The sequence below is a fragment of the Sceloporus occidentalis genome, unplaced genomic scaffold (genome assembly GCF_023333645.1).
Source record: "Sceloporus occidentalis isolate IW3139 unplaced genomic scaffold, rSceOcc1.0.p SCAF_1, whole genome shotgun sequence".
Lineage (NCBI taxonomy): Eukaryota > Metazoa > Chordata > Lepidosauria > Squamata > Phrynosomatidae > Sceloporus > Sceloporus occidentalis.
This window is the reverse complement of record NW_028316981.1, coordinates 107,150,261-107,173,021: the sequence shown is the minus strand read 5'-3', so window position 1 is coordinate 107,173,021 and position 22,761 is coordinate 107,150,261. Positions and strand designations below refer to the sequence as shown.

Sequence of the window (22,761 nt, the reverse complement as noted above, 5' to 3'; positions counted from 1 at the left end):
TTAAATAATTGAACAATAATCTAGTCATCTTATGTATATACAAATATCCACAGATTTAAAGCTATTCACTTCACCACTACAGCCTCTAACAACTTCACTTAACACTTAATTCTTCCATTTCCACAAAATGTTTTAGATTTTTTCCTTGTGATCTAGAATGAGTGTTTTCTTCAGTTCTAGACAAAGGAAGTTTTGACACCACAATATTTAAAACAAGCAAATTATATTTTTATTTCTATTCTGTAGCCTTAAGATGAATTAATGTGGCCTTTGGCAAATAACCACCTTAACTATTTTGCAAATGAATGTTTTATCTAAAGCAAAGCCACATTAGTTTTTATCAACATAATGGCATCAGTATATTTGTGCATGCGTCAAGTCAACTGTCGACTACTGGCAACCCCATTAATTTCATAGGGCTGTGTTAGGCAAGGAATGATCAGAAAGTTTTGCCAGTTTCTTCCTCTGAAATATCACCTACATCACCTGGTATTCATTGGCAGTCTCCCATCCAAGTACTAACCAGGGCTGACCCTGCTTAGCTTCCAAAATGGGATGGGATCTGCTGCCTTTAAGTCATGTACAGAACAACTATTCTGGCATATTTGAAAATCTTTTTTTTTTTAATAGTGATTTCTTTCATCTTGCTAAGTTTAGTTTGGTTTGAAGGCCTCATTTTCTATCTGAGAAGTGTCTGCAGATAACTTCTGTAAAAAGCAGAACTCTTATCAAAAGCTAGGATATGGAACTGCATCAGAATACCTTTGATATGATTTGAAAATTGCCAAGTTAAGTTTTTTAGCTCAAGGGCAGATGTTCTTCCCATACTAGGACTGTTTTGAAGTCTTCCAAAGATTGTCATGCAGTTGTGTATGTGTAGCTTCTATCTACTCAGAAAGAGAAGTGTTCCCATTTTTATTAAAATATTTCTTACCTCTCTTGCAGCACTAAACGATATGGAGGAGGCCGCAGCAGAAGATGGAGTGGCTGTGGCAGAGAGCCACAGTGATGCCTCTGCAACTAATCAGGCACTTCTTCCTATGGAAGTTGATGAAGAACAAGCAGGTAATTGTCTTGTCAGAGCATTCCTTTCTTCCTCCTGTTTCATTATTTAAGTGTGAACAGAGTCTCTTTGTAACCAAAGTATATATCAACATAGAATTTGGTTTAGAATAAATAATACAAGTTAAGAATTGTGAAATGGATGAACTTGAGATAACAGAGATTCTAAAAACCTAGTGTTTGTAGTTTAAAACATTTAATACCATTTAGAATTTATGATGTTCCTCTTGTTTCAAGAATTTCATGTACATTTTGTTGCAGTTACTAAAGAATACTTTAGTAAGACAGGACAATGTTGTTGCAGATAAAGGGGCACCTAGCAAGTTCATATGGAAGGAAAACATTAACAAGGTTGTCTAGGCTCACACCTGAATAGACTAAACAAGCTCTGGTCTAATTGTTAAGCCTATAAATTGAACTATTAATTATAGTTCAAATTCTGTGAATTTTTAACACTTTTATTTGTTATTTTCAGAACAATGTCCTTTGCTTCATTCTGTTGCTTGCTGTTTCTTTTCTTTTTTCTATTGTGACTCTCTTGCCTACTTTCATTTACACACCTATGCCAAAGTCCTGACTTGAGGTGTCATTAGGCATGTGTTGCCCTATCAAAAAATCAGATGACTACTTTTAACCAATTGTAAGAGTTCTTCAACCTACACTCAATTTTAAACACCATATATGCTTCTGGGAATTATTTTGCTGACACATTTATGTAAAACCAAATAGCTAATGTCAACATATTGACTGCAAACACAAAACACAAAGTATGATAAAACACAAAATATAATAAAAGTTGAAGGGGAAAGGAGGCTGGTAAAGGGAGGAGAGAGAATGGCAGCAAAACACAAAAAACATCAGAGCACAAGTTTCTGGTATTCCTTTTTTGTGCCTTATCATCCTTGAGGGGAGCTTAGAGACAAACAAGGCAAGGTGTCTCATTGTGCTTCCAGTTACATATTCAAAAATCTGACTAGACCCATGTTTTGAATCCAATAGAATAAAGAATTGATCCAGTGTAAATGAAAGCATTATGACCTTTGGAAACTGTTCTAAACTGTTGTGGAACTTCCTTTTCTTTCTCAGGGCCCAGTGGTCTTCAACCTAACGTAAACCTAGCACCTATTACTGTCCATGACTCAGACAGTGAAGATGAAGATGAGAACATGGCAACCTCAAGGTCCTGTATTACAAACAGTATTGCACAGAGTTACTCAGATGGAGAGGAGAGAGTGAAAGATCCAGTGGAAATCCATGAACCATCAGGTGCGCAGTTTGTGTTCGTACATATAAATAAAATTTTAAAATAATGGTTTGAAAGTTGGATGAGAACTCTGGGAAACCAGGGTTTGAATCCTTGCTTGACCATGAAAACCCACTGGATGATTTTGGGCAAGTCACACATTCAGTGCCTCAGAGGAAGTCAGCGGCAAACCCCCTCTGAAGAAATGTTTCCCAGCAAACCTCATGATAGGTTTGCCTTACGGTTGGAACTAACTTAAACACCCACAACAGCAACAGTGAAAATAGTCCTTGTGTTGTGAAGCATGTAATATATGAAGATCTTTTTGAGGAATAGTGGCTGTAGTTCTGCTGTAGTTACACTTTTCTTGTACTGTTTTCCATATTGCTACAGATCATCTTCTGCTTATTTACCACCCTGTAGGGAGAGTAACGCCTTCTTATATTAGTTAAGAAGAAAAACTTCCATGGAAGTTAGCTCTTATGAATGATTATTTGAATTTCATTGAGTTATGTCCACAATTTTTTTGTTTTTATTTTTTGTGTGGATAGTTGTATTCAAATACAAATACTTCCTTTTTTCTTTTCTTTTCTTTTCTTACTGATTTTAAGTTCTGTCTTAATGGATTTTTCTGTTGCTGTTGGTTTTCTTTCATTTTTTATTTTTCTCTGGCTACCTAGAGGATAGATCTCATCCACACAGTTTCAGTTTTCTTGAAATCTGTTTAATTCTGTTAAGATCCTTTTTCCTCCCATCCTGTAACTCTTTATTTAAAAAAAAAATATTTCAGGAATTGTAGTAGAGTTCAATTTGGTTTTATTTCTGTACTCCTTTTAAAAAGCCGTTAATTGGATTGTGAATTGACTGATAATGCAGCAATTTGTCACTTTGAAATGAACAAACTGGGATATTAGTCACAGTTTGATCCGGATTTGTTTTAACTAAGAGGCGAAACAGCCTGGCACAATACACTGGTTTGGGGTGGCGTGGGACCATGGCATTTACATGGTGCATGCCACAACACCGCCCCCAAGCTGCTTCTTTTTGTGCCAGAAAAAAAAAAAAACAGATCGGGGATGCGGTGTGTAGTTGCTATGGCTCTGATTTGATTCTTAAAGGGGTGGCATCAAGCCACCCTTATATGGCTGTCTGTTTTGGCCCTTACTTTCCTTAGATATTCCCTAATTGCAAAAATGCAGACATAACACAATCACTGTTTGTTCTAAAGTGAAGGACTTCTCTCCTTTGCTGAGGTTTGTAAGTTCCAGTCATTTTAAAGTTTGATTTTGAGTGGTCATCTGGGGCAGGTGTGTGATTTTTCTCTTTCAGGATCCTGGTTATTTAAATCCAGCTTTCTTTATGGTATTGCTTTTTGTGTCTTTGTAGTACAATTTGCATGCAAGATACATGTGGGGAAAGAGGTCAGTTTCCTGCAGCTTGCATCTACACTGCAGATTCAGTTTTAACTGCCATGGCTGCATCCCATGGAATTCAGGGAGTTGTAGTTGTGGCACCAGAGCTCTCTGACAGAAAAGGCTCAATACCTCACAAAAATGTAAATTGCAGATTTCCATAGCATTGAGCCATGGCAGTAAAAGTGGTGTCAATTTAAATTATTTCTGTAATGTGGATGTAGCCGTAGACATTTTAAATGTTCCACAAGTCAATTCAAATAGTCAAGAAAATTCCTTAATGCAGCAGTGGGGAATCTATAGCCATCCAAATGTTGCTGAACTACAACTCCCATTTTTATTGACTTTTGGCTATATTGACTGGGACTAATAAGAGAGATGGTGTTCACTATCTGAAGAATCACAGGTCCCACATAGTGCTTAAGGTGTCATTGTAAACTTGAGAATTGAGTCCATCTATCAACATTACTTTTTGCCACTTACTCCAGGACAAATAGCATAAACCTCCTCATAAGATAACTGGCAGGACTTCTCTTCTTATATAAGATGTTGTCAGCTTAATCACAATAAAAGAAAAATTAGGAAAATCAATCTAATTTTAGCCTTTGAAGCTGCACGACTACATGTAACACAATTTGTTTAAGCATATAGGTTCAAGATCTGAGACTGCAGCAGGTGAGGTAATTTCACATCTTATCAGAACATCTTATCTTGGGCTTTATGCTTGGAATATGTTGGGAAAATTGTCTTCTTTGATATTTTACAAGGTACTGATTGCTGCAACTGTGCGTTGTCTTTATAAAGCGCTTTCATACTACTCTCCCTTTCTGTCCAATGTTGTTGTAGCAGTCAGTGGTAAAGGCAAAGCTCCATTACGGAAGAGATGCAATGCCAGTCGAGTGAAACTCTTTCTCTCTGAGGAGAGCAGCTGTGAAAAAGGCTGTCAAGTGACCAGTGAGCAGATAAAAGCAGATATGAAAGCAGCCAGTGATGGGACAACAGAAAGAAATAAAAACAAAGATTGTTACCCAGGCTGTGGTGGTGGTACTGGACCTCCAGGGACGTTGAGCACTTCTGCTTCTCAAAACTCTGATGGCGTGAGGACAGCTGATGGCTCGTCTGCAGCCCCATCTACTGCTACAGAGGATTCTGAGAAGTGTCTGTGCAGGAATGAAGGTGCTAGTGAAGGAGATGATGATAACCATTTATGCTCCAGGTGTTCTTCCTATGTGCCCCAGAGCCAACAAGGGAGGACTAATGGAGTCTCTGATGGTGAATGCCCATCTACCAGTGGATCTTGTGGTATGAATGGGCCAAACATGGGAGGAGCAGAATTTTCCTTAAGAACATTACCAGGCTGTGGTTCTCCAGGGGAGACTAGCAACGAGAGGACTAATGAGAGAGTCTCTGGGACTGCTAATGAGGAACAGAGCACTAGTGCACAGCAAGAGAGGCATGGAATTGTACATAATGAAGATTACCCCCGCAGGCCTCTAACAAGAGCCAGAAGCAGACTTTCCCATGTACCTCTTGTGTCTCAATCAGGTAAGGCTCCCTTGACCTAGTCTTTTTATTGCATTAAAACAGAATATTGTCAGGAGAGGAGGTGGGAGTGGAGACATTTTAATAATGCCACTCTTCCACTGAAGCAGCATAGAGAGTACAAAAGCAATAAACTATTGTCTGAGAAAAAATAGCTCCTTCTCCTCTATTCTAGTGCTAATAAAGCTGTTCATGAATGGAGATGGAGCAATGATTGCTCTCTTAGGTGACAGTTGAGTCTTGATCATTGAGGGGTTCTGATGTCTCCTTTTGGGAATTTTTCTGTTGAAATATTCTATTAACCTGATTTGAAAGCTGTTGCAAAAATGAAAGAGCAGATTGTTGCTTGGCAAAGGCTGACTGGGACTTCTGATGACATTGCTTTAAAAGAAATGAAATTTGTTCTTGCCCAAATAATATAATATTTCTAGTATATTTTTATTTTGAATAGTTTGAGGTTATGTATAGATTTTGCCAGACTTTCATCCCCCTCAGCTTGGGGGAGAGGTCAACCTGGCCCTCCCAAATAGGACAAGTCTGAGTTTTTCTTCCAGGTCAGAGCTGCCAGAAGGGAGGGACTAATTTTTTTCCATTCTCCAGCCTCAAACATGGGTGAAATCCCAACATTTGTGTTTGCTGAACCCAGCCAGCTCAGAGCTGAGAGTCAAAACAAATCTCTGCCTCTGCAGACAAGGAAATTTACCGCTATACCTGCCGAATACTTGGAATCCCAACTGCTCAGTATTTGCAAAGGTTTGTCTTTACACTTGTCTCTACACCTCCTTTTGCCAGTGGAGAGAGGTTATCGGTGCAGCTCCTCTTCACTGAGAGAGTGAACAAGTTGGGTTTGTTTTTCTCTGTACCTATAAGGAATCAGAGTTTCAACCTCACTCAAAGGCATAGAGGCAGAGAAAGGCACTCCACTTCCACCACTCCTGGAAGGGAATGACAGAGACATTTTTGTATGTTCTTGGACTCATGTTGTGATTCAGAGATACTGCACAAAGCCAGAGTGAAACACTGGCCCAGTAGCCTTTTCTTTCAAAGTATCTAAAATGTGTCAGTTCCTGGGTATATGAATTATCATGGGCTCTTCTGTGTGTATATGAAATGGAGCAAATCTCTTTCAGTGATAGTAAGCATGCTTCTGGATTAGTTATGCTGTAAACTATTCCATAATTGACTTTTCCCATCTGGTTAGAGTGGCTGAAGGAAAGAGATTCCAAATCTTTTTCTTATAGGGTGGTAAATATAGTACAGTCGGACCTCCTTATAGGCAGGGTTGCCTTCCGCAGCTTTGAGCTCACGCGGAAGGCAAGCCCAGGCAGAAATAATGGGGCGCATACTTGCGCTGCCACCCCATGCACCACCGCGAGCACACACCCCATTATTTCCTATGGAGCTTGAGCCTACACTCTTTTCTCCATACATGGGGGGAGGGGGCCTGAACGGATTCCCTGCATATGGGGAGGGCAGACTGTATAGGTAATCTTTTTATTAATCACAGCACTATAATCATATATGTGTTCATGCTAGTGCTACTATAGTACAAGTGCATATTGAGAGGCTTACTCTCCGCTGAGACTTTAAAAACCATATTTCTAAATAATTTAAATATATTTTAGTTAAAACAGTGGGCCCTCGGTATCCACAGATTAGAGCATCCGTAGACAGCAAGCCTGCATTACCCCCAGTGGCAACATGTACACACGACTGTGCTGCTATTAGGGACAACATTACTTGAGTATCCACAGATTTTGGTATTTTCATGAAGGTCTGGAATGGATCCCCTGCCAATACCAAGGTCCCACTGTATTATTCATTTTGTTCAACGTTAATAACTTAAATACATACATATGGGAACTTGATCTTCTGCTTTGGTCACAGCACTGAGAGAATCAGCACTCGTGGATATGTTCCATGGGTTTTGTCAGTAACATGTTAGAAAGAAAAAACATTGATACCTTGGTTGTTTCAATGATTCTTTATGTTTTATTTGTCACTGTCTAGAGGCAGTAATTATTGTGTTCTGCTAGAAAAACAGCAGGATACAACAGAAGTAGATTCTCCCAACATACCCCAAAACCATTTTTGGAGTTCTAGTATCAAGTTTTATGGTGATGTGGAAGAATGAAGTCAGAAGGGGACGAGAAAAAAGTTGTATTGTTGCCACCAGTGGAGTATTGCGTTAACCATTTGATTTTTTTTTTTTTGTTTATTCAACTTCTTTTCATGTGGTTATAAGCTAGAATTTCACTTGCTCAGAATACCATAATTTCTTCACTCTTCTATGAGATAAGGAGGAAGAGTTGTGGCCCACTGTCTACACTTATTAAAAATTGGAGGGGGCAATTTTTTGCCTCTCCAAGTCTTTAGGAGTAGTGCCCCTCCAAGTCTTTAGGAGCTGTTATTGTCCAAAATAAAATGGAATGCATTGTTCTGACTAGCTTGTTATATATATTTTTAAACGTACCCGTATATACTTAACTATAAGTCGACCGGCAGGTTTTTGGGGCCAAAATTATGGATTTTGATATGACCCGTGGCTAAGTCGAGGGTAAAACTTAGCATGTAACAAAGGATGTAAAGGCTGAAGTAAAGGAAAACGATGCTAAAGATCTTTAAAAGTTTCAACAAGTGCCACTATTTGTGTTCACCCTAAAGACTGGATGGATGAGATAGTAGAGGGAGTTGATGCTTCTTTTAGGTGCTCTGAAAATAGATTAAGATCTCACCTTTCACCAAGGCATGGTTCCTTTTTTTTATAAGAATTAAAATACAATACTTACATTGACCTGTGGATAAGTCAACCCAGGTTTTTTGGATCCGTTTTTTGACTAAAATTTCTAGACTTATACATGAGTATATACAATACTCTGTTTATCTTGCATCTATCTAGTGTAAATGTTTTTCCTAAAAAAAATTATTGTATTTTTTCACAACAATATTGCTGTTTCACTGACACTGTCAGGACATTTCTAATATGGTTCCCATAGAATCCTGACCTAAATCCAACATTTAGTTCTACTTAGAGTAGACCAATTGACATGAGTGTTCATCTCTGTTCCTCTCACACTGCCCAGCCATTTACCAAGTTCTTTACTGGTTTATTATTTAGATTTGTTTTAAGAATTTGTATGCATCTTGTTCACAGTGTTTCTAGCATAGCAGTTATATGCCATATATAAGTAAATCTGACCTTAAAGGATTAACTCATGGTTTGTAAGATGGAAAGGCAACTCAATCCTTGGATTGGGAAGTGGCATTCTCAGCATTAACTGTTGATTGTCAAACTGTTTACCTCTAAAATATGGAGCAGTGGAGTGGCACTGGCAAATTTTCAGTGAGCTGAGCATAGAGTCATAGAATCATAGAAGGGGCTTCATGGACCATCGAGTTCAAAACCCTACTCTCTGTGCAGAATTTCCTGTTGAAGCATCTCCAGCATGTAGCTGCCCATTTTCTTTTTAAAGATGTCCAGAGAAGGAGATCCCACCACCTCTCTGGGCAGTTGGTTCCATTGCTGAACCTGCCTATCAAGAAATGCCTTCAAATGTTCCATTGAAATCTGCTCTCCTGTAACTTCAAACCATTAGACCTGGTCCTCCCCTCTGCTGTAATGTGCTATTAACTGTAGTGCATGGCCAAGGCAATTGAGTAACAGTTCATTCAGTTTAATCACACTACACAGTTCAAATTCAGTTTATGCATATTGCCTCATATCTGGAAATACTGTATGGAACCTGTTTTTCATGTTTTCTGTGGCAGACCCAGTATGATAACACACAGTATTAATTCCATTATTTTGATGATCAGTGTTATTCAAGCATTTTATGTCTTGAACTTTTTATAGATTACTATGATGATTAAAATATTATTGATTTATCTATCACAATAAAATCAATGTATAACAATAAATATTTACAAAAGTTTTTAAAAGATTCAAAGTATGTTAAATAGATTATCAGATCAAAATAGGCAACTTAAAATCAGTTAAAATAATTTTAATAATATAATCATAAAGCATGTGCAGTCTGGATAAGATTAAAAGCTAGAAGTTTAATCCAGTTTTTCTAGTTCTTGTGCTCTAAATAGAAGATGTTTAACCTTAGGCTTTATACCACTTTAAGCCCGTGCCATGATTTGAGAGCATTATTAGACTGTAAATGCTAGCAAGTTTGATGAAGACTCACCTGAAGACCCAAAATATCTAATATGTTATTTGTTTCACTTAATTCACTAGGGACTGCTTTCAGCTGAATATGCTTAGTATTGCTTTCCTAGAATTGTGATTGTAGAGCACTCATTAAAGAGATCTGTCAGTTGAATTTTATTTGAAAAGCAAAGATGCTTTCTCTTGTACTGATTCTTCCCGACTTTCAGCTGTTAAGTGCTGTGACCCTTTGGTAGCAGTTGTCCACCATTCTGAAACTGCTCTTCTTAGAGGGTCTTTGTTTCTCCAGTTATTTGTAAGAAAACACTTGGGATATGCCATTGCTGCTATGTTAAACAGCAGTACAGAAATGAGAGATGATAATTACAATTATGATTATTCCCCAGAAGTGACCAAACCAAAGCCTAGGCACTCAGTAAAGCGGAAACGAACAGCAGACAAGTCCACAAGCACCAGTGACCCTGTGATTGAGGATGACCATGTCCAGGTAAGGCTCGACACAGAAATCTGTTTAACCTTTCTGATAATCTAGGAGAGGGATTGTGAACCTTAGGCCTTGGGTCTGAATTCAGTTTTCCAGTTTTTCTTTGGATGGCCTGGCACTCTTCTCCATGTTAGGTATATTCCCAATTTTTGTATATATGTTTTTCCCATTCTAAAAGTTTGGTAAGTCTTACTTACTAGCAGTAAAAACTATAAGATAATATACGCTGTGATTTTTGATCCCACTTTTTTTTTTGCTGGTCTCCCTTAGCCTGTGAGAATTTCTGTGAAATTGAATTCAGCCATTGGGTTGACATTTGTTCTTCACCCTGACAGATGTGCTTTTAGACTATAGAAATTGTTCTTATTTAAGGTCTTGCTCCTCTATACTTGGCTGCTTTTTAAAAACAAACATGTCAGAATAAAAATTGCTATCTGTCTTGAAGGAATATCACATATTATTTACTTCCCCCCTTCTAACATATTTTACTGCTACACTTTTTGTGAAAGAATCACATTTCACTAGCAGCCAGAGTCAGCAGGCTTGCATGCTCATAATACTAATAGCAGGTAGGGAGGAGGAGAAAGTTCTAGCAATAGGATGTCCATTTAACCTGTTCTGCTGAGGATCTGAAGAGCCTAAGCAAACTTAGAAGCTGTGAGATAAGTCCTCATATACACTGGAAATTGCTGGAAGAACAAGAAACAGAGAGTAGGAATAAATGGTCAGCTTTCTTAATTGAGAGATTTGAACATTGAGGTCTCTTGGGGATATGTATAGGAACCAGTGCTTTTTAACTTGTTCATAAATGACCTAGATTTAGAGGGGAGCAGCCAAGTTTGCTGAAAATACAAAATACAAAATTATTTGGCAATAATTTGGCAAAATTATTTGGCAACAAACATGGATTGGGAAGATGATGTCCAAAAAGATCTCCAAAAAGGGATGTGAAATAATTTGAAATGGTTAGAACAAAAGTAGATTGGGAAGCAATAGATCTTCAAACTGGGAGGATAGGTAACAAAATGGCAAATAAGATTCATTATAAGCTAAAGTGATGCAAAACAAATTCCAAAATAAATTTTACCCTGACAGGATCTGAACCAGCAGTGACTGACCAAGAAAGAGATCTTGGTGTTGTGGTGGATAGTTCAGTGCACATGTACCAGCACTCTGCTTCTCTATAAAAGGCAAATTCCATGTTGGGCATAATTATAAAAGGAATTGTAAATAAAACTATCAGTATTGTAATTATCAAAATCTAAGATGTGACTACCCTTTTAATACTGCATACGTATATTTGTGGCCATCACATCTGAAACATATTGTAGAACTGGGGGGGGGGGGGGGGGAGAAAAGGGCAACTCGAATGAACTGTTATGGGGAAAGTTCACAGTGCCACTTGTAGGAGTCAGTATAAGCCAAAATATTATATATCATTTTCTCTTCCTATGGTTTCTAATGTTAACATCAGCAGCGGCAAACAAATGTCTTTAATATCCCCCCCCCACCCCACATCCAACATTAGATCAGAACAGAAGAACATGATGCTAAATGAAATCAAAGGATTATTGGATCCAATATTCTCTTGACATAGATGCCATTCATTTTTCTATGGGAAATCCATCAGCAGGTCAGAGGGTCCTAACCCACTACACAGTTAAATTACTATGATTCCACTTTATCTGATGTGGCTGCATTCTGTGGAATCCTGGAATCCTAGTTTCGTCAGAGGCACCTGAGGTGTTCCCTAACTGAGAATTCTTAAGGTCCCTCCCCAAACTGCCAATTCCAGGGTTCTCTAGGAAGTTGCCACAGCAGTTAGAGTGGAACCATGGTGTTATAATTGTGTATTAGAAAGAGCCTAGGAGTGCTACTGTTCCTCCTCCTCATGCTTCCCAGCAACTGCATACTGTCTGTGATACATGATCCATGGCCATCCTGATCAGTAGTCATTTATGATTCTATACTGCACAAAACTAACAAACCTATCCATTCCCTTTTCAAAGCTGTTTGAGTGTGCAACCAAAAACACATCTTATGGCAGTAAGCACTACAGTTTAAGTAGAGACTGTGAGAAGAAGAACTTCTTTTTTAGCCTTTCTGAATTGAGATTTACAGATTGTTTTTCATTTATTATTTGTACACGTTTGTATCATTTATCTAGTATTATGTCATTTTTAACATTAATTCCCCAGGTTCTGACTCTGAAATCAAAAAATCTTGTTGGGATTACTTTAACAAACTGTGGCATAACAGACCTGGTGCTGAAAGACTGCCCTAAAATGATGTTCATTCATGGTATGTATGATTTAATAGATTTTGAGAAATTGATTAAATTGTCTTTTCACCAGATGGAGTACATCCCTCATTTTAAGTAGCTGCTTTGTGTACTTCTTGTTTTTACTCTTTAAATAAACAAGCATTTCTTGTTTATATCTCTGAACGTAATCAGTTGAAAGAAATTAATATAGCTTGAGTAACCTTATTTGAAATGTCTGGGTCTAGAAATGTTTCAGAGTTGGGAACTTTTGGGGATGTTGTAATACAAATAGTGTGGTACATACCTGTCCTGTATTTATGAGGCTAGAGACAGATGAGAGAGACACGAAGATGGAGAAAGATATGACGATCTGTGGAATGGTGGAGATCCAAGTGTAGTGCTTGGTATGAATCCATGTCTCCCACCATTTCACAGAACTTTCCATTTCTCTCTAACCTTGGCCCGTTACAAACGGGCCGTTTTGTGTGTGCAGAGCGCGCACTAGGGTTAGAAAGGGGCGGTGCTTCCACACCCCCAAACCCTAGTGCATGCTCCGCACGCACAAAATGGTGGCGGCCATTCCACACGGCCGCCGCCATGAGGACGTCACGACCGCGCCACCTCTATACAGGGCAGCACGGACGTGACGTCCTCGCTCCGCGCCAGGGCGCATAATGCGCCCTTTCCGCGGAGCAGGAAGGAGCTCCGTTTCGGAGCTCCTTCCTGGTTTGGTCCGCTGGGCGAAGCCTTCAGACGGCTGCGCTTAGCGGACCAAAGGAGAAAGGGGCCAAGCGGCCCCTTTCTCCTCCTCCCCGTCGCCGTGGGGTGTCCTTGGGGCTTGAAGCCCCAGGGACACCCCTTTCCAGGCTGCGGGGAAGCGGGCTTTTGCCGCTTCCCCGCAGCCCGGAAAGCGGCAGATCGTGGCCTCAGCGGCTGCCATTCTGGCCACTGAGGCCCCGATACTCCAGGGAAAGGGGCGGGTACAGCCCGCCCCAAATGGGCGGTCTGTAACCCGCTCTTGAATCTCTCCCTAGCTTCTATAGGTATGTACTATCCTACTTATGGTATATTACAAAATCCAAAACAAAATATAGCAAATACTCCAAAATTTGAAGCCTCAAAGCATCATGTCGGCACTCAAAAGGTTTCGGCTTTTGTATTCAGATTTCGGATTTCCAGATTAGGGATGCTCAACCTTTACTACAGTAATAAATGCTGTTCTGTGTCTTATTTTATCTCCATTTCTAGATGGCATATAACTCTTACATAGAAGGAATGGGAAGTACCTGCAATCATTATTTTTTCAGTGTCACCTGAAAGAAGATTCTGTTTAGGCTCTAGCAGGGAGGGGACAGAGAACCTAGGGCATTGTTCCCTCAAACAATAATTTGTTTTATTCTGAAATACCCCAAAATTTCTAGTTTTGCATTTGAGCATTTTAAAAACAGTTTAGGCATCCAGACAAAAGGATATGGTAGCATCCAGCCACATGCCCGCCCACCCCAAACACTAACCCTTCATGAACTTGTGAAAATATTGTACATGTACAAGGAAACTTTTCAGTGCCTTTACACTTTGTATGCTACAGGACTCAGTTGAAGTACATCTACAGATATGTGTGAAAACTTCCCACCTTTGATCTATGTTGTGTGCCTTCAAGTCATTTCTGACTTATGACCCTAAGGCAAACCTATAATGGGCTTTTCTTGGCAAGATTTGTTCAGAAGGGATTTGCTGTTGCTTTCCTCTGAGGCTCAGAGAGTATGGCATGCCCATAGTCAGCCAGTAGATTTCCATGGCTGTGCAGGTTTTTGAACCCTAATCTGTTAGTCTCCTGGTCCAACACTCAAACCACTACATCACTCTGGTATCTAAATGTTAAGTGCATCATCAGGCAACAGCAAATTTGGCACTCTTGCCTTTTGAAAGTAATATACCTGAAGGAATTTTAAGTGAACAGTTTCTCTGCATATTTGCAGAGAATTCTTGGCTCATTAGACTTTGCTAACAGTTCACATCTATGACAATCGCCCCTCCGTTCTCACAGACTTGAGATCTGTGATACTGAATATTCACGGAGGATTGACCTCCATTAATTTCAATGGGACTCCTATGGGGCTTGAATATCAGTGAGTCTCTGTTTTCAGAGGAGGTCTGAAACTGATTCCTCGCGAAAACAGGGCCGACTGTATGGTACGATGTTTTGCATAATATGCATTTACTTCCTAGTAACCGTTGTTTTGTTTAAGGATCTATTTTGAATGTGGAAAATAGTGTGTTTTAGTTTGATTTGCTTTTTGAGAGCTTCTCAGCATTCTAATTAAAATGCATTAATTTATGTGTGTGGTGCAGGGTGTCATTACCTATAAAACCCTTTTGCCACACAAACCTCTTTTGTAGTGACGAGTGCTCATACTCTTCTGCCCAACCCAGTAAATATTGCCTTGCTACACCCCTGATTCTCTTGTTAATTAACCAATGCACTCCTTATTTTTCCGGGTTAAGAACATTGCTTCCACTCATAGAATCTCATAGAATCATAGAGTTGGAAGAGACCTCAAGGGCCATCCAGTCCAACCCCATTCTGCCATGCAGGAAATATAAATCGAAGCATCCCTGACAGATGGCCATCCAGCTTCTGTTTAAAGACCTCCAAGGAAGGAGACTTCACTACACACCGAGAATTAGTGCTTCTTTGTGATGCTCAGACTGGAGGGCTTTTTGGAAATTTATCTGGGATAGAAAACAAAAGCTAAAAACCCTCCTGCTATGTGTGGCTGCTTGTCAGTGATACTGAGAACAGGGAACATTTTTGGGATTCCTCCTGGGCAGAAAACCCTCCTCCTCATCCGTAAATGTAAATGCCTGTTTCTTGGACATGGCTCCAGAATGAGCTGACCCCTCCCCACTGGTAGTGATGCTGAGGGCGGGGGCCCTTTCTCAGTATGAATGCAGTCTCCGGGAGGCCTTAAAAAAACCCGCTTCCAGCGGGTTCTTTTTACACTGTGTTTGAGGCGCCATTGGCACGCTTGGGAGTGATCATGACTTCCACACGGTGCTGTTTGGGTGCTGCACCGTGCGGCCGTCATTGTCACACGCCCCGTGTGGATGGGGGCACAGCAAGATGGCGCCCGTGCGCCAATAGTAGAGCTAGGCGTATGTGGATGCCCAGCCCTACCTAAGCCTAATTTCAGCGATAGGCTGTACCAGGCCTCAGCCAGTTGATCTTACTGCTGAAGAGTTTAATAAATGCTGAGGTATATTAGCAATCTGGCAGCACAATCTGACAGCAGTATAGTATTTATTCTGTAATAGGGTATCTGCTTTTAATTATAACATAAATTTGCATGAAAGGTAAACTTTATGTCTTGTATACTGTAATAATTTAATTCTATTTTAGTGTTTTCTTTTGTATGTTTTAATTGTATTGTTCTTTTAAATTGTAATCTGCTCTGAGTTCCAGTTTTAGAGAAAAAGCGAGAAGAAATAATAGTAATAATAGTAGTAGTAGTAGTAGTAGTAGTAGTAGTAATATGTAGAGAGATCTTGAAGCACCCTTGAGACTAACTGAAAGAAAGAAGTTGGCAGCATGAGCTTTCATAGACTTCAGTCTATGTCCTCACATGCTTTTGGTGGAGATGTTTGAATAACAGTAGTAGTAGTAGTAGTAGTTATTGACTGTAGGTTTTCACATCCTGTAATTTGTAGCCACCAGATGCCGTGTACTTAAGCACTTAAAAGTAGAGAATGCACCCATTGTCAATCGATTTGACTATGCTCAGTGCAAGAAATTCAATATGGATCAAGTCCTGGATCAAATCCTGCGGATGCCACCAGAGAGAAACCGGATAATTTATCTTCGTCCCATGCAACAGGTATCCAGATGGCTTGCATTTAATCAGAATGAAACTTCTTTCCAATTTAAGTATTCTGTCAAATATTGCATATTTTACATTGAAGTTCCAAGTATGAATTAGGGATGACTTTAAAAGCCATTTTGTTTCTCTGTCTTCATGCTTTTCTCTGTGGTCTTGCAATAAGTTTCAAGTAAAATGCCTTTAGGGCTGAAGCACCTAAGGGAACATTTCAGCTTTCTGTTCCTTGAGGGAACTAATTTTTGTTTTGTTCATAAAAAGCTGGAATGGGTGTGACACTCTGATATCATGTCCACTGTAGATCATACTCATAACACTGTCCCACGTGAGAGATTTGTATTTATGTTTGCATTTATCTTCCTCTACCATTTCTAATTAAAGTGGAGTTTAGTCTTTTATGAGGCCTTTTTCTTTGAGCAGTGCTTCTTTGTTGTATGAATAGAGCAAGGGCTTGCTTGGCAAGTAAACATTCAAATAGGTAAGCTAAGCACCTCACATTTACTGAATGTTAAAGTCTGCTGTACCTAACAAGCACTGTCCTGACATTCACTTGGTAGCATAACTGTATGGTAGCTCAGACAATAACCTGAAACAGTCTCAAAAGTCCTAAAATTTTGACAGCTAAACTCTTCAGTGAAAACAGAGGAAAGTTGAAATGATGACATCATTAAATCAAGTAGCAAACAATAAACTAGAAACTGGTTGCCTCTGAATACAGTAAGGATGGAGAGCATTGGTGCATTCACTCAATTAGTGATTACTGTATTTTTTTAAGAAAGAGTACACCTTAGCACTGGTTAGAAGATGTTGGCAGTGCTTTGCTGGGACTGGGACTGCTGAGGTATAGGCATACCTCAGTTAGCAAAGTCCTGGGCATTACTTATTTAACAATATTTGGTACCAGAGGCAGAAATAACCTGAAAAGAATAGGAATTGGTTCTTATATCACAAAAAACAAAAACATGTTCTACATGTTTCAGCAACTTTTTATTCAAACTTAACAATATGCAGGTATCAAATGAAACAGCCTGGTCAGGTGAGCCTTGCATAAATAAGCAAAAACATTTTGGACCTTTCAAAGACTACTTGAAAGTTTTTTTTCCAAAATGCGTCTAGGGATGATTTTTCTTTCTTCCAGTAGCCTCTAATTTTCATGATTTCTGTTTTGATGGCCAGATCTATGATTCCCCTCTTTTAACATGCTGGTAGCTGGTGTGGCAGTCTCATCCACTTTTCCTTTTCTCTCTGTTCACTAGTCTCAGGTGATCAGTAAGGAATTCTGCTTACCTTGCCTGCTGTAGGCAGACACACACAGCTACAGTAGGATTGGGTAGAGTAGAATCCCATTCTTTCCTGGCTCAAGCTTTAGTGCATTATTTAGTATAGCAAAATACCAAAAGTCTATGTTTCTCCAGCCTTCCTTCACCATTCTCCCAATGCCTTTGATCCTAAAACCAAACCGAAACAAAACAAAAATTCTCCAGGGAGACAAAGGTGAAGGAGGAAGGAGAGGGACTAGGCAGGCACAAAAAGACTTCATATAAAGGATTTTCTTTGTCAGAGTTTTTGTTACTGGGCAAGGCTTTGTCAGAAGCTTTGTTAGTTCATGCAGATGCCTGTATGAAATGCCTTCATTATGCACTTAAAATCTCCAGTGTGTTTATGGTCTTTTGCTCTTTATTGCTGTCTCTAAAGAGAGATTGTGACACATTTGTCAGCAAATCAAGATGGATGATCAGGGCCTGTAAATTTTGTATGTGTATTTTGCTCTTTTTTCTAAATTGTAAATAATACTGTATGTTTTTCTACAGGTTGATACACTAACTCTAGAACAAAAGATTTTTAGTGGGCCATACCCATACCACATCTGTGTAATTCATGAGTTTAGTAATCCTCCAAATGTTCGCAACAAGGTGCGGATTCGCAGCTGGATGGATACAATAGCAAACATTAATCAGTAAGTCTCATATTGTCTTTATTGCCCTTCCAGCATCACCTTTCCCCCACCCCCAGCAATAGGTCTTTGACATATGGCTTGGTAAATAGATATGCAGATGAGGAAACACTTGTGATAAGCATGGAGTATTTTCATTACATTTCATAAGAATATTTTCCAACTTTAAAATTAAGGTCCTGATATTTCGGATAGGCTAATTCCCTAGCTCTGCTTACCTGGCTTTCCTGTTCCTTTGAGAAATGTGAAAAGGAGAGGTGAGATGTTCATGGCATAGTTAAGAATTTAGTGTATTAGAAATGCCCTTTTTGCAGCAGCATTTTTATCTTTCCTGATGAATTTATACACTTTTCTGTTCTTTTTTAGTGGGTTCTCATTAATAGGAAATTGTCCAGTCGACTGTCCTGACCATTATTATTTTATTGGCTACATCTTTCATGCTTTTCATTATTTCAAGGAAGCCATTTTGAAATCCTGTTTCAGTTCTGATAGTGTCAGGCCTATCCTACAGCCATCAGGGTTGTTCATTATATTTGCATCTTGTGTAAATCTCAGTGATTCAGCCAAACTCCTCTTTTGTCTCACCCTCTCAGCTAGAGAGGGCCTTCCTTATGAGCAAGTGGAAGGAGGTTAGATCCAAGTCCAGAGACTGCTGTATCCAGTACATTATAGCCTATTCTCACCTTTTCAAGTTGATTTCCATATATATTCCATTGATACTCTTTTTTTTCCCCTCACTGTCCTTCAGAGAGCTAATTAAATATGAATTCTTCCCTGAAGCCACACGAACAGAAGATGATCTGAAAAAATACACCAAATACCCTTGGGGGAGAGATATTTACACTCTAGAAGGTAAGCAATAAGAGACCTAAAGACAAACTATGTATATATTTATCAGGGTTTTCAGAGTTAAATCTTGCATGTTAGCAAAAACAAAAAAGTAATTTTTGGACTTAGAGTCACAAACTGGCTCTTACTAGATGAGAACATGGGAACATCTGTTAAAGAGTGTCTAGAGTGTTTTTCAAATCTAAATATCCAGATGTTGTTGGAAAAACTATGGGTGTGTTGAGTGGTATACTTTGCAAAAAAAAAAAAAAAAAAAAAAAGCTCTCTTTATGCCAAGAAGGCAGGGCTAGTATGTGCAGCCTCAGCCTCCTGGCTTCTATGTGTACATCTCACCCTCATTGTGTGTCCTGAACTTTGTTTCCTGGATTGGCCTCTAGGTGGAAAGAGAGGATTACAACTAAAACAGTCCTTTCCTTATTTTCTCTCAATTTGCCTCTTTTAGGTGTTGTGGATGGGGCTCCCTACTCCATGATTACTGATTTCCCTTGGTTAAGGTCACTCAGGACAGCTGAGCCTAATGGCTATGCTAGATATGATTTTGAGGATGACGAAAAAAGTAAGTGAATGTAAGATTGCCCTTCTGTTTGAAATCACCTGAAGTACTGAACATAAAAGGCAAATACCACTTCTTTAAAAAATGGCCAGGAGATCTGAGGAAATGCCTTTGAGCCATATGTTCCCTCCTGTTCATTAAATTCTGAAAGCAAGGCCTTGCTTTGTATTCCAGTGATTAAGCAGGTTCTTATTTTAGGGCAGAGGTGAGAGCATTTTCTGTAGTTGTGCCTGTGTTTGGAACTGTCCTTCACACTGAGGCACAGAGTATGATTTTTCAGCATTAGAAGGGTCATTTCCTGATCCTTCATGTACCTTTTTGCTAATTATTTGTGTACCTTTCACCAGCTTCAGCTAGGGTTGCCAGCTTTTCAAAACAGGAAAAAGAGACAGCTGAAATTCATGACATCCAGCATTGATAGTCAGGAAGTAGCTATTAACAAGTTTAAAGTTAACTTTGCCACATGCTTCTCTGTAAAATAAACGTCCAGTCCAAATTTATGAATTGCATGGTACTCGAAATTTTACTTTTATGAAGGACCCACACCACAGAATATTTGGTGGGGGAGAGTTATGATTGGCATCTTGATTGTAAGCCGCTCTGATAGTCTTTAGGGCTGAAGGGTGGGGTATAAATACCATAAATAAATATAAATAAATAAATAAATAAATAAATAAATAAATAAATTGTTTGGCCTATATAAAAGTGAAAAGCTTTCTAACTCTCAAGTGGGGAACAACCCTTGAAATAAGGGGCCTCTGCCAGCCTTATTTAGGGACAATTTTTCTCATCCTCAAATAAAGGGCAGCACATATAATACCTTGCACCCCTAGCTCCAGCTGATGCAGACAAAGCACTACCTCTCCGGACAAAGTGAGTCTTGCTATAGGGATTTATGCTTTAAATACAACAACTATTTTTTAAAGCAGTACTGTTGACTGTTCTGCAGTAGCATACCCTAGTTGGTTAATTTTTACACTTGAGTTTCAAGTGCCTGATGTCATATGGCTAAAACAGAGTTTTTGTAATTCTAGGGAGACTGCCTTTTACAACTGTTCTTTTTTTTTCTCTGTATATTTTAGCTACTATTTATGCTCCCAGAAGAAAAGGACAGCTGTCAGCAGACATCTGCATGGAAACCATAGGCGAGGAGATCTCTGAGCTCCGTCAGATGAAGAAAGGTGTATTCCAGCGGGTGGTAGCGATCTTCATCCATTATTGTGATGTCAATGGGGAACCAGTCGAGGATGACTACATCTGAATGGATCAGGCTGCTGGCTTTCAGCCTTTCCTAGCTTTTGACTGGCATTAACAGTGGAGAAAAAGCACTGAGTGCTTGCGTACACCAAGAAGTCTTGGAATTTGTGTGGTTCACATTTGCCCAGTGCTGCTGGAATAGTTTGTAGTAAATGTAAAATGAGACATTGTATTGTATGTAGAGGACTCTACACAGGGGGGAAAGAACTTTCTTAAAGTTGACTTTATTTCATGTCTATATTATGAAATTTAATTTAAGTTCCATTTTAATGAAGGCAATTATGTCAAGGGAGAAAAAGTTTGAACTTCTTAGCTAATATGATTCATAGCAGTATTTTTGTTGGTTTGCCACAAGCAAATCCCCCACGTGCTATGTTCAGGACCCACAAGAAGTCTTTTAAACTGTGCCTTTTTTCCCCCTCTTGAGCATCTAAGAGTACATTTTGAGTAAATCTGCTGAACAGACTTTTGAGTTGTGTGCATTTTTGAAGAAAAAGTAAATTGAAGGTGCTAAACCAGTGAAGAATGACAGAAGTGGGAGGAGCAGCCATGTGAATGATCTATAAAAACTGTCATTGGAGGATTTTTGTTTTGTTTTGTTTTTTAAAAATGCAAAGTAAGACCAACCTTTGATTTCAGAATCTGTTAAATTAAAACCTTGTGAGTCAGGGTGAGCACGATTAATAACAAAAAGCAATAAATTCAAATATATTTTCTGTTTCAGTTTCCTCCTTCGGTAGTATATTGATTTCTAAAAAGATGCAAGTGTATTATGGAAAGCTCAGTAAATGTAGACCTGCAATTTCCATGTGTGGCTGCTAATGTTACTTCTGCCTGAATTCTGTAATGCTCATTGTGCCTCTAAATGGCTGATCTGCACAGAGTGCATTTCCACAAAGCCCTTTTCTAGGAAATAATAAATCAGTGTAGCTGTTAACAAACTCTTCTGATGGGGACATAAAAATCTGGTGAAACAAAAATAATAAATCCTGTTATAAGAATGTGGAAACTTCTAACTTAAAATCATAGCCCCAGTTATTGCCACCAGTTTGCTGTGCTCTTGAGATACTTCTATGAATTGAGCCCTATGATACTTAACACACTGAGTTACTGCTCAGTTCAGTCCAGACCTGCTTTTTGTTAATGGCTGTTGGTTATGTCTGTAAATGTTTCTGCTAGGTTTTTCTTGCTGATAACCAAAAGGAGATAGTGATTGTGTTTGACCCCATTGTTGATGTGCTCTTCTTTGAATAAAAACCTCAGGATGCCATAAAGACTGTAGGTGGAAATTACAGTACCACACTACTTTTGTCTGGCTAGCCTTGAAATGGCCTAAATGCTTGCTTAAGACACTTGATTAAACAAGATTACCAGTTATATTGAGTCACATACAGACACTGGAAAATTAGATCATCAAAGTTCAAGTAAAAAATCTGATGTTTGGTCTAAAATTCAATTTGTGTCAAAATACACTAAGGTGCGGTACACACGGTGCTAAAGCACCGTGCTGGCGCGGTATTAAGGTTAAGAGACCGCACGGCAACCGAACAGTCCCTAACCCTAGTACGGCATGGCGCTGTAACAGTGGTGGTGCCATGGACGTGACGAACGCATAGCATCTGCATGTTGCGCTGTGTCTGTGATGTCTGCCCTGTGGGGTAAAAAGAACCCATTTTTCACAGGTACTTTTGCCTCCGCAGGGAAGCCGCGTGGTTTGGCGGTTGCAGCTTCCCTGCGGAGGAAAAACAGGCACCGGCAGGCCTCCCTTTTGAGGAGGTCTGTACCGTGCCAATGTTAGGCTATGAACAAACAAGGTGGCCCTGAAGAGTAACATGATCATCAAGAGGTATAAGCAAACCAATAGGGCTGCAGTCTTTCCCATCCTATATTGATACAGGTCATTGCTCAAGGCAATCAAGGTCATCTCATACCCATATCAGAGCATAGGCACAAGTGAAATGGGTCCGGGTAATCAGTATTATCCATACTGAGTCATTCTTATAAAGAACAAATAAAAATACAACCAGTAGTACAAGATCAAGTCACAATTTGTTCTTAAGCCAGGCAAACTTCCATAAAGTTTGAAGCTATAT

At 39.3% G+C, this 22,761-nt stretch overlaps 1 protein-coding gene across 6 annotated transcripts in view; it reads left to right on the top strand.

The window, feature by feature from the left end:
* Window positions 1-21,399, top strand: part of LOC149321934 (F-box only protein 38-like) — a 38,900-nt gene extending 17,501 nt beyond the window's left edge. For 3 of the 6 annotated variants that reach the window (XM_089531623.1, XM_089531616.1, XM_089531661.1), the window contains 10 exons: window positions 946-1,065; window positions 2,149-2,328; window positions 4,564-5,262; window positions 9,820-9,920; window positions 12,116-12,218; window positions 15,889-16,055; window positions 17,867-18,012; window positions 18,758-18,861; window positions 19,301-19,414; window positions 20,494-21,399. In XM_089531623.1, the coding sequence (XP_089387749.1) occupies window positions 946-1,065; window positions 2,149-2,328; window positions 4,564-5,262; window positions 9,820-9,920; window positions 12,116-12,218; window positions 15,889-16,055; window positions 17,867-18,012; window positions 18,758-18,861; window positions 19,301-19,414; window positions 20,494-20,672 (1,913 nt within the window). In that variant the 3' untranslated portion in view covers window positions 20,673-21,399. The remainder of the gene's footprint in view (window positions 1-945; window positions 1,066-2,148; window positions 2,329-4,563; window positions 5,263-9,819; window positions 9,921-12,115; window positions 12,219-15,888; window positions 16,056-17,866; window positions 18,013-18,757; window positions 18,862-19,300; window positions 19,415-20,493) is intronic. The other 3 variants (XM_089531653.1, XM_089531634.1, XM_089531644.1) reach the window with 2 other exon arrangements.
* Window positions 21,400-22,761: the final 1,362 nt, after the last annotated feature.